Source organism: Antechinus flavipes, chromosome 4, assembly GCF_016432865.1.
Source record: "Antechinus flavipes isolate AdamAnt ecotype Samford, QLD, Australia chromosome 4, AdamAnt_v2, whole genome shotgun sequence".
NCBI lineage: Eukaryota > Metazoa > Chordata > Mammalia > Dasyuromorphia > Dasyuridae > Antechinus > Antechinus flavipes.
In genome coordinates, this window is record NC_067401.1 from 434,003,669 (window position 1) to 434,017,156 (window position 13,488).

At 37.8% G+C, this 13,488-nt stretch overlaps 1 protein-coding gene across 2 annotated transcripts; it reads right to left on the minus strand.

The window, feature by feature from the left end:
• Positions 1-370: 370 nt before the first annotated feature.
• On the minus strand, positions 371-9,436 carry RGS4 (regulator of G protein signaling 4). Of its 2 annotated transcripts, XM_051999146.1 has the most exons (5): positions 9,268-9,427; positions 5,723-5,827; positions 4,669-4,730; positions 3,451-3,617; positions 371-3,099 (listed from the first exon to the last, which is right to left on the minus strand). In XM_051999146.1, the coding sequence occupies exons 1-5, from the start codon at positions 9,309-9,311 to the stop codon at positions 2,851-2,853; spliced, it is 627 nt and encodes a 208-aa protein (XP_051855106.1). In that variant the 5' UTR covers positions 9,312-9,427; the 3' UTR covers positions 371-2,850. The 2 variants fall into 2 exon arrangements, with proteins under 2 accessions (XP_051855106.1, XP_051855107.1); XM_051999147.1 differs by lacking the exon at positions 3,451-3,617 and having other exon boundaries at positions 3,029-3,099; positions 9,268-9,436.
• Positions 9,437-13,488: the final 4,052 nt, after the last annotated feature.

Below are 13,488 nucleotides of genomic sequence, written 5' to 3' on the forward strand. Positions count from 1 at the left end.
AGAGGAAAAGATTAACTTCCAACAATTTTGTGGGGATTTATAAACATTATACTTCCAAGACTTTCACTTGTCACTGTTCCCATCTCTTCTCAACATTACAGAGGAGAAGAGGTACAGGTGTGAAATGTGAACTCATATTCTGGGAAATTAAAAAAAAATCTCTAAACGAATTATTTGGTGACAAATTTAGTCAGAGTGCCCCAGGACTTTAGTGTTTCCTGAAAGATGGGAGGGATTTGGTATCTGCTCTTTTTTGCCAATATTGGTATGGAATGCGATGTAAAGGTGAAAAGAAGGAGATTGTTTGCACTCCTCTGGGTTTTCCACTTACTCATTCCCCAATCATGGTTCATATGTTAATAAGCAGACATTTTGTATGAAGCATTTATTCATTGTTAATAAAATATCTTGGTTTTTTTCACTGGAAGTATTAGCATTGAATTGTATGGTATTTGCCACACAGTACAGAGAGGACACCAAAGGGAATCATGCACAGTTTGGAAGGAGAGGTATCTGTGTGGATCACTGGCAATCAAGATTACTCTGCCAAATGGAGCCTGAAGTGGAGGGGAAATATATAGAGGAAAACCACACTTCCAAAAATCTTATGCAGAATAATTTACTTCTCATTCTGAATCATCTTCTGGCTATCCCTCAGTTTCTATCCCTCACACAAAATACCTGCTCGAAAATATATATCAGGACAACTATAATAAACCAGGTGATTGTAAGTTTGGGCTCTAGTTCTGAAGTCTAGCATGGAGTAGGGAGCAGAGCAGGGAGGATATAAGAGACAGAGGGAGGACCAAAAGACATCCTTCAGGAATGGGAGATCAGGAGAGAAGGGTGAATGTGACTGTCAAAGAGATGAGAAGGACACAATGGAAAGAACCTCTCTCTCTAATACAAAATTATATTAAATGGATACACACACAGCACATCACAAACTTATTCTCCTGCCTTCATCTTGCAGCCTGAGGAAGTGACTCAGAAGCCAAAAGTATGTTTGTGCATATGAAAAATTTGGAAAGGATTTTTAATATATATGTATATACATATATCTGCAAATATCATTACATATTTAAAATGGCAGCTCCAGAAGAATGAGAAGAAAATTAGTACCCCAACTATTAAAAGGTGACAAAATACCTTACACTTAAAAAATATAATAACAACACTAATAAACATTGTACAAAACAAAGTCATAAATAACAAAAATGAGAAGTCTTCAAGTATTCAGCCTGCCCTCAAATTTCAAATAGTAGTTGCCAACTATGGGGATTGTCTTCTTGCTTCATGATCCAAGATCCTGTCATGTTCCAATTAGTGCAGGGACAGACCTTATGTGCAGGCGATGCATGGGAATTAAGCTGGGGAAAATGAAAAGGTCCTCAAGAATTCACTCAGGTGATTTGCCCCAAACTACTTTCCTTTTCCTTTACAAAACTGAAACTTTCTCCTTCTTAAGAGGTAACCCCAATTGTTACCTCTTACAACAATTGGTAGCAAGAACTAGCTGACGGACCTTGGGGATGAGATTGATAATTAATAATAATAAATAAAATGACATTCACAAAGCACTTTACATTTACAAAGCACTTTCCCATACACTATCTTATTTGATTGGGTAAGTCACTCCATTCTTCCAGAATTCACTTTCCTCATCTATAAACTGAAGGGCTGTGCTAAATGGAAGGGCACAGGACCCTCTCAGCCCTAAGATTCCTTATCATTGGGTGTACATTATCATTAGAAGCAAAATGTAGAGAATACCTTGCACAGAGGTGGGGAAGAGCATTTTTAATTCTTTAACATCTCACAAATTGATCAATGAACTGGGAGTGTACAGAACGTGGCTTTTGGCAAGTAGATTCACAAAGACCTCAACTTTTTCTCTTTTAGTCCAAATACTCTTTCATCTGTATCATCAATACCATCATTTAAGAAATACAGACAAAAAACCTGTATGTTTAATAAAACTCTGTGCAAGGAGAATGACAAGCAAGTTCCCTGTAGACTGGTGGTTAAAAGAAATGACCACATGGGGCTTTGTGGGCTAAGCAGAGGAACATTGAATTAAATCTAGACCCAACAGTCATTCATACTTTATTTCTGCTCTGTCTGTTCAATAAAGTAAGAGAACATTTCAGCCTGTATTTTCATGGAGTTCATTAAAAATTCAGCATGCAGCTTCTTGGAGATTTCTTTCTAGCAAAGGGTCAAAGGTGGCTGTGGTTTTGTCCATTGAAATTCAGGATAAAAGCACAATGATCACTTCTCTCTGTCTGTCTCTCTTTCTCATACACACATACACACAAACACACACACACACATACACACTGTAGTTCTGAGCACCTAGGGTCCTTTTTTTTTCTCCTCTTAGAGCTGTGTCTGCATATATGATATAGGTCACCCTCATACAAAATCTACAGCATAAAGCATTGATTAACAGCATACATATGCACATATGGATACCACACCATGTAGGGCAGTCAGCCCAGGATTCAAAGAGCTGGATGAAAAGCTCTTAAGGCCTTGATGATGAGTTTTAGAGAATCAGATGGTAACCTTAAAGGGAATATCAGGAAAGGGGATCTGGATGAGATTCCTGCCCTGATGAATGTCAAGACAAAAGACATTTAAACACTGAAATGGAACATCTACAGGTGAGTGAACCATTGCACATGCCTGCAGTGGGTGAGATGGTGAGTTCTGTCATGGGGCCATGATGTGGACACTAGGCTACTATTTGTTTATAGCACTGATGCTTAATAATACAGATTAGTGATTTGCCTTAGTGGGTTCCAGATGAGAGTCTTGGAAGTACCCCCTTTCCCCTCCCCTTGGGGCTTAGGCACACTGAGAAACCAAAGGACAGTCTAAAGTGGGACCCTTGGCTCCTTTTTGGTTCTCCGATCCACAGCCACTGCTGCTGGCTTGGTTGACCAAGTCGAGATAGAACCGGGACTTGAGGAAACGGCGGTAGGAATCCTTCTCCATGAGGTTGAAGATTTTTTTCTGGGCTTCATCAAAGCAGGTTATTGTAGGCTCCAACATGTTCCGGCTGGTCTCCTCTCGTGTACAAGAATCCAGGTTCACCTTGGGGTAAACAGTTGAGAATTCTGTTAGGGCATATCATTCTGTAGATTCATAGAGAGGAACAGCCCCAGAAACTTAGTTGAGATACATACACACAAATACACACTTTAATACCATACCACCATTACTACCAACAACAATAACAACAAAGAGCAAAATACAGTCTTAAGCACTCAAATAATTTGGGCAAAAAATAAGTGTGATTTAAGAAAAAAGTAGGATTTGGAAAGAGAATTTGCATATTCTATACACTTTTGCCACCTCTGTTCTATAAATAAAGATACAGCCCTGAGAAACCTAGCTCTCTCCCCCATCTTCTCTTTAAGACAGCACAGCACCATGGATACCTACCTCTTTAGTTGCCTGGACAGAGATAAATTCATTGTATATCTTCTTGGCCTTGGGGCTGAGCTTGCTGGGTGATTTGATCTTCTTATACTCCTCACAGCTGACCCAGAAATCGATATTCTCCTCACTATATTCAGACTTCAGAAAAGCTTTGAAAGCAGCCAAGCCACCTGTAGCAAAACAAGAGACATAGCTCTGTTTGTCATGTTGGGCTTCTTCTGTGAGATCCTATGTTTAAGACCAAACTGAAGGACCAGGCTGCTGAAGGGCCCCAAATTTAGGGTTAGGGATCTTTGATCTTAGGGTTGATCTATCAGACATTTCTTCCCTTCTTGTGTAATGGAATAAAGGGTCAGATATCCTTGGACTAGTTGTAGTGGGATCTTTGCCTATTCCTTTATTGGTTCTATCTTCAAGAACAATTTTTCAAAGAAAAAGTTCATTGAAACTGTACCAAAAATGATCATAAAATAGGAAAGCATTCTTGATCTACCAAGTGTCACATGATAATCCAATTAAAGGAACAAAAGCTAGATTTTGAAAGATTGAATACTTCTATTTGTGGGAGAGGCAAAAAAAAAAGATTTCAAAAGAATCCTCCAATCACATGACTCCATCTTCAATAAAATGAGGTTTAATTTGTATTTATTTCACTTCTCTTCTCAAATTTGCTAAGTCTGTCCTGCCATATAGATATGAGTGCTTCTACAAGGTGTTTGATCAAAATCATCTGATGTTGGGGAAAAGAACTTGTGCATTTCTTTAGCAAGCTGTTTAGCAAGCTTAATTTCCATTCACCAACCACTCCCTGATGTGGGAGTGGACATTTTTAACCTGAGAGGATACCTATATTCACTATGGAGCTATCTCAGAATCAGAATTGGAATGGATTTGAGAAGTCATTCAGTTTGACCTTCTGAAACTGGTGGATATAATTCCTTTCTGTGCCAGAACTACAATGTAATCACTCAGCCTTTGTGTGAATGCCTCCAATGAGGAAAAGAGAGCATCCCTCTTCCAAAAACTCTGTTAATTCATCCTTAGCTCAAGCTCAAAAGCTATTAGAGCCATCTTTATATGCAACAGATCCCCCTTATTTGGGAAAATCCATATACTGTATGAAAGTACTCCTATTGAAAAAAGTTTTTATAAAATAGCTAATTGCTAAAAGATAATGATATTGATCCCTCATTATAAGGAATGAAGAGCAGGCATACTTACAATCATGAGTAATCAGGTTTTCCAAGGATTCAGCCCACTTCTTAACTTCCTCATGACTCACCCTATATGCAAGAGAAACAGATTGGGGAGAGAATAATTGAACATGATTGTTTGACATAATCTATAAGACCTAACTCCCATCTTCATGCTGCAGGGATGTGTTTTCTCCCTATTCCCACCCATTCCCCTTAACAAATCATTTTGATATTATACATATAGTCTCTTTTTCAATTTTTCTCTTGATATACAGTGATAAAATCTAAATTTGCTGAATCTTGAAATTTAAAAAAAAACTAAGTTGGGATGCTAATACAAATGCAGAGGCTAGATGTACTCGCTTCTTAAGCATAAAGATATTTATTGATGTAGAAGGAAGAACTTCTGAAAATCTTGGAATGTGCTGAATCAACTGCTCTAATTATACAAAAAATAATAGCTTACATTAGTAAAACTTCCTTGCCTTTACAAAGCCCTTCATGTACACTTGCTTATCTGATCCTAAAATGCTCACTGCAAGGTAGGTTATGGAAATATCAATTCCCATTTTATAGAAAAGGAAACTGAAGTTCATAAAAGAATAATGACATTTAAAGTTTCTTAACTAGTATGTAATTGAGCAAAGAGGCTCAAATTCAGCTTTTCTGACTCTTAGGTACAGCATGGCATAGTAGAAAAAAAGGTTTATGTTATTTTCAGAATTCTGGGTTCAATTTCTAGCTCTAGGGGGCAGCTAGGTAGTGTAGTGGATAGAACACCAGCCCTCAATTCAGGAGGACTTGATTTCATATCTAGCCTCAGATAGTTGTGTAAAGCTGGGCAAGTCACTTAACCCCAATTGCCTCAGGAAAAAAAAATTAGGGATATTCAATTTCTAGCTTAACCACTCATTTCTCATGCAATTTTAAGCAAATCACAATCTTTATAGCCTCAGTTTCCCCATCTGTAAAAATGAGAGACTTGATTTTGTGACATCTAAGGTCCCTTCTATGTATCTGAAGACAAAATGCCCATCATGAGATTTCAAATGGTTTCATTATTTGGGACTACTTTTTACCTCTGGGAAGAAGATGCTTTGTCCTTCTTGCTATGGGAAGAATTTTGATCGCAGGAATCTGTCTTCTGGAGCAAGAATCCTAGGCGATGCTTCATATCCTTTGCACTGTAAAAGAATAAATTAAGAAAAATAAAGATAACCTGATAATCACGTCTCTGGTTTCCCTAAAGGAGCTTGATAATGAAAAGAAAAGTTAGAGGCGTAAGCTTAGTACTGACATTTCATTCAGTAAAGATTGGAAAGGCAAGTTGGTCTCTGAATGCAACCTAGAAGGAATATGTCTGAATTCAATGTCTATTTTCACCAATGTCTTTCTGGAGAGCTGGAGGCCAGTCCCTTCTCTTAGGGACTTTCATATGCAAACCAGGGGTCTCAGAATCTGGTCCTTAGCTAATATGCAACTATTAAGGACTTCTTAAGTATAAACTGTAAAATTTATTTGCATTCCCTGGAAGAATAAACCTACCATCTCCAAATTCAGGGATAAGATCTGAATAATTACTCTCTCTCTCTCTCTCTCTCTCTCTCTCTCTCTCTCTCTCTCTCTCTCTCTCTCTATGTATGTATGTATATGTATATATTTGTATGTGTATGTATATATTTACATATGTATATATACATGTATGCATGTGTGTATATATGCATGTATGTGTGTTTATATATATGCATGAATGTATATATTTTCTTTAAATAAGAAAGCAGCAAGTGCATGCATGACGAAGTAACTGCAGAGTTGGGTATTTCAGTGTCACCACCTACTGAGTGCCTTGAAATCACAGCTTGCCTCCTGGCTGCCTGCAAATCCAGACACTACACCGCAATGCTGACAAGTAGGAAAAGGCAATGCAGTTATCAGAGAGAGAGGGAGGGAGGGAACAAAAGACAGAGGGAGGGAGGGAGGGAACAAGAGAGGGAGGAAAAGACTGAGGAAGGGAGGGGAGGTATTGGATGCTTCCTGCATCTTCATCAAGGCATTCACAATTTGGTCTTCATTGTGGGTTTCTGATACATGATGTGGGGGCACTTGTGGGACTCTGATGTACTGTGCCAACAGAGGCAATGAAGGGAGGGAAGAAAAGAGGGAGGACGGATTGTTAAACTTCCAAAAAAAGACCTAGCTTTCTGTTCACAAATGCTCATCCGGGGCTTAACCTTAGGTCACCTGTGAACAAGTTTTCCCCTTCTCTGCCCCTTCCCCCCACTTTATTGTTCATAAATACCTCATAAAGGAAATTACAAAGGTGTTAAAGATTAAGAAGAGGGGAGAGAGACTGGGCTCAGGACTTAGGAAGAAGCAGCTGGGATAGTTATTAACACTGACAACCTGTTTTAATTAAAACAGAGGTTTTTAGCTTATTATCTATGGTTGAGGATTTTTTTTAAATCAACTTTCAATTAGGTTCCCTAGCTAGCTACCTGTTGATTGTTCTGGGTTAATAATCCATTTGTATGCAGGATCATTCACCTAGCTAGTAATTTAGCAATTCTCAATTCAAGAGAAGCGTGAGATTGTAGAGGGAGATAGGACAGAAGAAATCCATGGCTTAGTAGAAAGTGTGCTAGAAAGGAAGGCAAAAGACATCTACAGGTACCAGCTCTTGTTATATTATATTAACCAAATGTCTTCATTTCTCTGGCCCTCACATTTCCTCTGCTATAAATTGAGAGGGTTGACACTCTCCAGTTCAAACAAAGATTCTTATCTCACCTAGAGGACAGGGTTCGGGTCTAATTTTTAATCTGAAGTCCAACGCTGTTAGGAAAATAAACCTCCCTCCCAACACCGATATATTTGATTGCTTTGCAAAGGCTTAGCCCAGGCACAGAAATGCTTAAGTTATTTGCTGGACTGGTGGAAGAAAGAAGCACTGACCTATTCAAGGTTCAAAATTGTCTCAGATGCTACTGCCCCCTTACTAAGAAGATCAATGGCATCTTTCTACTGTCTGTGGAAAGATAAGGGAGGGGGATGTCCTGAAACTGATGGCTATTTTTCTGGTAAGAATTAGAGGGATCTGATAAACTGGAATCTGTTATCAGTAGGAAGTAAAGTGATTCTCTGTGGTGGATGACCTTGCTCTAAATTTGCTTGGAAAAAAAATTGGGATTTGTTCCACTTTAAGGCAACAAGCATGGAAGGAGAGAAATTATTGTAACAGAAGCCATTCATTTATTTATTCAAATGTGTGTTGGGGCCCCTGGAGGCATTTCTGTGGTCCATTTTCTTAAGAGCTATATCCATGTCAGCAGCTGAAACTGTCTTAAAGGTTAAATAACATGGAACCATCTTTAGGATGTAATCTTCTGTGGATTTCCTTACAGAATGCCTGCAGTGTAAACCTCCCCTCAGCCACAATGCACTCATATGGAGCCTTTTAAAAGCTGGGAAGCAGTGAGGGAGGCTAGATTTGAGGAAAAAAATGTTCTGTTTATATAAAAATATAGTTTTCTGTCTCAGCAAAAGCAGTTCAGTGCATAGCAACACATCAGTTATGAAGGGTTGGAATGTGTGACAGGTTAATAAAAGTTAACCATGAGTTTCTAACATATAGCTGTAAAAAGAAGCAAAATGTCTTAAAATGAGTTTTCTTTAACAGATGAATAGTAGCAGAGAATTTTAAAAAATTTTAGTTCAATTGAACACATTGTGGTTACTGCTTTGTTTGAAGAAACATATGACTTGTCATGGCTAGCCAGAGCCCCTTGGACTAATTTAGAGTAACTGGGATGGGCTCACTGCATTGTCTAAAAGTATTGGTTGTATAGCTCTTATAGTGACAGCTGTATCCCTATGCTATTTACTCCAAATCTGTGTTTCAGGAAAACATAAAATATGGAATCACCAAGCTTTTTGTGAATATTGATTTTTAACATCTCTTTTGGTAGAGTGTTTCATTGATACTAAAAAATAGTACAACATAATATAGATCCTCAAATACAGAGTGATACAATTCATGAATTGGAACAGTAGAACTGAAAGAAATCCCAGGGATCATCCAACTCAAAATCTTCATTTTTTTTTTAACAAAAGAATTAACTGAGACTCAGAGGGAGCTGATCTGTTCAAGGTCATATAGTCAGATAGAGCACTCTTTTCACAACACCAGACTGTACTTTTTATATCAATAAAGTGATATGTCATTGGAGAAAAACTGTCTAGTTGATACTCATTGCTAGCACAGAACAGATGCAATCATAATATCCACCTATCAGGAATACTAATTAAACATCAAAGATAATGAGACAGATTTCAATGCATTCAAGACAAAAATCTAATTCTTCTCCCCCAGACTAGAGGACCCATTAAATAGACTATAGACATTAGAAGTAAAGGAGAAAAATATTCTCTAAGTTAGTATTCATATCTAGTTTTTGAGAAAAGTCTAGTAAGTTGATGTTGCACTGACTGAATGCAAATACAGGGTATCCCCAAAGTCTAGAATTTTGAGCTCAAAATTGCACTAAGACTTTTAAGACACCCTGCACAGTAAGTTCAAGATTAATAGAGCACATCTGTCATAACTGATGCATGAAAATAACCTTACCTCCTCAAGCAAGTGGCTGGCAGGGCAGCAAGTCCTTTGCACATCTTGCTTTCTTATTTGTCTTCAAAGTGCAGAAGAGAAACAGAGCAGGAGCAGCTGGAGCTTCTGTTGGAGCCTTTTTGTCTCAGGCAGGATGCTGTCAGAATCCTCTGAGGGTCTTTCTTGTGAACCTGCCTGAGTTTCTTTTATAGTCCAGTCCAGCCTAGCCAGCCAATCAGAAGGCAGCACTGCGGCACTAGTTCTCCTCCCCTCTGCCTCCTCCAACCCTTGGAAGAGAAATGAGGAATAGACAGGCTGACGCATGAACAATGCTAAATGGATAAACGGGGGATAAAGAAAAAAAGAGGAAAAATAAAGAAAGCACACGGTGGAGAAAAACTTTACCCCAATACCCTGTTTTGAGATGTCTGTTTTGAGATGTATGGGCTTCCAGAAAAGAAAAAGCAAGACTTTTATGATTTTTTTCTAAAGAAGGCAATTTAGGGATTAAGAACTCTGACATGGGAATCATTTCTAGACTTACCTCTGTCACTCACTAGCTTTGTGACACCTGAGAAGTTATTATCCTTCTCATGGCCTGAAATCAATTAATAATCACCAGCTGTTCTCATCTCTAAAATGAGACATATACTAGATAGTCTCTGAGGCTCCTACTGAGCTCTGACATCCATCCTCTGTTTATGTTTTTGTCTGTTTTGCAGAATGAAAGAAAACCATCTCAAGGAAGTTAAGGTGTTAGTTAGCAGGGGCATGTGCTTATTTTGTGGATAATTCCTATCACCTGTGCTCAGCTACTGTTATAGATAATACAGAAACCAATCATCACCAGTTTCCAAATGAGAACCATCAGGATGCTCTTATTTCTCAGTAGAGATTTGTAAAAGTTGAACCAACACCTGGCATATTGCAAAGGATTGTACAGGGGGAAAAGAAACCTGGTAAAATGATGATTAGTCTGACAGCATATAAAACTCATGCAGGAAAGATGGATTAGCTGCACCTGTAATCAGCCTGTCTGTAAAATGTGTGCCTAGAAACCTTATAGAGCAAAAAAAATAAAAAAAAATAAAAAAAAAAAAACCATAAACAGCAAGCTGCCTAGCCAACTCTCATTTAAATGTCTATTTCAGGATGGAATAGCTACTTGAGGACCAGAGGAGGGAGTGTGTGAACCAATATAGAAATGGCTTTCTTTACAAATAGGTCTGTGTCTTCTACAGCTCTGAGCTTTGGCTCTGTTGTCTCAGAGATGACAATTTAGATTTTTATCAGACAGCATCAAGTATCAGATGAAAACTGAAAAAAATCAGCCATACCAATGCACACAGATATCAGGATGTTTGCTATCACAAAGATGAGTCATCCAGATGATTAAGTAAATGTTTCACATGTTCAAGTCATTTCACTTAAACAATCATTTCAATCAAACAATCAATTCTTAATCCCTTCTGTGCAAAATGTGTTGTCCAATAGGTATAGTCTATAATTCTCTTGACAGATGTGAGAGTAATTCAACTGAATGCTATTTTAATAGATCCAAGCTGTATACAGTATCATATAGTGAATAGAGAATTAGTCTTGATAATTATTCATGTACATGATTTGAAAATAAAAAGCTTTAATAACCCCCCCCCAAAAAAAAGAGACTTAATCTTGAAATCAGGAAAACCTGGTTTCAAATCCTTCTTTTTGACACATGAGACTCTAGACAAATCATTCATTCTCTCAGTGCTTTAGGCAGTTCTGTGAGTTGTAGGAAAGATGATGATTTGTCATAAGGGAGCTTCCTGTGTCAAAGAAGGCATAGATCTAGCCCCTATGTGCAAGATAGGACAGAGACTATCTAATGGAAGGAATGGAATGTGCAGAAATAATCTGACAAGGAGTTGGTGAGCTTATAGGTAGTATGCTGTGAGAAATATGAGGAGGGAGAAATCTTTGTAAACTGCTCAGTGAAGGAGTGAGTGAGCTGGGAGGATTAGAAAAACCTTTATGGAGACAAGGATTTCAAGACTGAAAGTGTCAAACACTCTCAGCTGCATAAGACCCATTAAGACTGGGTTTGAATAATCAGATTAAAATGTAATAGGAAAATATTTAATGAAACAAAAAATAAGATAAAACACTGATAACATTATATTTTTAAGCTAAATCATTATGGCCACAGAATTCCTCATTCATGGTTTAGAAGCCCTCATTTCTATTTGAGTTTGACTCCACTGGTGTAGAGAATGGAGGCAAGGACAGAGCATTCCAGGAAAAGGCATATTCTTCAGGAACTTCTGAGGAAGGACCAGAGGTCAAAGAAACCATGTTTTGTTGCACCTGGCTACAGCAGCTTCCATTTTGAAAGTGGAGAGGTGGGTGTCAATTATAGAGACAAGGAGACATAAACAACAACAATAGCTGACCTTTCTGTAACATTTTATATCCCACAAAGGGTTTGACGTATGTCTCCTTTGATCTTCAGGATACACCTGTGTAGGTAGAATAGTTTTTGCATCAGCCAGCTGTGGTAGAAAGGAAAGCCAGCAAGTGCCCTAAAGGTGTAGCAGTGACAATAACTATTTATGGTAGTCTGACACTTTCATTTGTTGATGTCTTGCATTTCCATGTGGAATGAAAACTTTTTTATTCCCTGGGATGGTTATTCTTGCAAGAGTTATAGTGGTGCTTTATAAATGCTCATCTGATTGAATTGGATATCACATACATAATGTTCATTGATCTTTACAACAAACTACTAAGGCAGGCTGTGCAGCTCCTGCCCATTTTACAGATGGTAAAAACAAAGTAATAAAATAATGATAAATAATAATAAGAAGAAGAATGTAACAAATCTAATTTTCAGGTAACAAAAATGATTTTCTACAAGCCAGAATATAAAGCCCAGTCTTTTGACTCCAAGTTCCCAGTTATTTTCATGTCTCTAATCTGCTGAGAGAAATACAAATATTTCCAAATAAATATATAAATATAGAACCCATAGCCAGCAGAGGAGTGAATGGTAGAATCACATTAGAAGGATTCAGAAAAATGAGGCTTAGGTAACAAAGTATTAGCAGAAGAAAAGCTGAAAGGGCTGAAAGGTCCAAAGCAAGCTTTCTAGAAAGGCATACTTTAAGCCCCCGTTACTTGAAAGTGTGATTCCTTGTCTTTTTCTGTCAATAAATGTGTCAATTAAGTAAACCAGGAGATGGGAAAATATTAGATAAGTGAATTTCACTGCTCTATTGAAGTTATGTAATGAAATTAATTTATCCTATATGAGGGTATAGGGTTAGATGGACAAATATGAAAAAATGAACTATCATTCAGACAATTCCTAAGGAACAATTCAATCTATCACTCAGTTATGAATCACCCATTATGTGCAGGCACTACATAAAGATATTAGGAAACAAAGACAAAAGTGAAAACAATTTTCATCCTCAAAGGGGTTAACATTCTTTGTGTCCAATACTTGCTTCACAATGTCATTTCAGGGATGCACCTCAGTCCATTTGATTCACTTCCCTATTCCAAAAACTGCCCAATTAGAGCTTAATTTGTTTAAAAACCTTAGCCAAAAGGGAATTTTTGTCTCTTGTTCAAATAGAAATATTGTGGGAGAGATGCTACTGAGAATTTTGAGGTCATCTGGTCCATTGAAGAAATCAAACTTAAATGATTTGCCAAGGATATACACCTAGTTGGTGACAAAGCCAGTGCTAGACTCAGGCTTCTTGATTTCTACCCAGTCTAGTGTTCTTCCCAGAATGGCTACTACTTATTAAATCTTAGGAGTCATTTACAGTTAATGACCTCCCTATGTACTGATAAGAATCATCACTCATCCTCATTGCTTCTCACCTGAACTGTGGCAAAAATCTCCAAATTTGTCTCTCTGCCTCAAGCTCTCCATATTCCATTCCATCTACAATACATATGTCAATGTGATTTTCCTAAAATGTATATCTGACAATGTCATCTCCCTAATCAATAAAGTCTGATGGTTCCCTATTACCTCTAGGATCAAATAGAATATCCTTTACACAAAAGTACGGGGGGAGGATGGAGAAGGAATCATGAAGAGCAGGGAAGGGCAGAATTACAGGACTATAATTTGTTGGGAAAGACAAGAAACAGGATGATTTTGTCAAAGAATACTGCTTTTGGAGGCAGAGACATCCATCAAAGTCTCAGTTGGCAACTGACTATCTGAAGAGAGTACTCAACCCT

Bases quoted from the DNA above. Each gene is read 5' to 3' on its own strand.
- RGS4 (XM_051999146.1), bottom strand. From the start codon at position 9,311: ATGTGCAAAGGACTTGCTGCCCTGCCAGCCACTTGCTTGAGGAG. The intron at 5,828-9,267 runs GTAAGGTTATTT...ATTCTTTTACAG, and splicing joins CCAGCCACTTGCTTGAGGAG to TGCAAAGGATATGAAGCATC. The intron at 3,100-3,450 runs GTAGGTATCCAT...GTTTACCCCAAG, and splicing joins CTGTCCAGGCAACTAAAGAG to GTGAACCTGGATTCTTGTAC.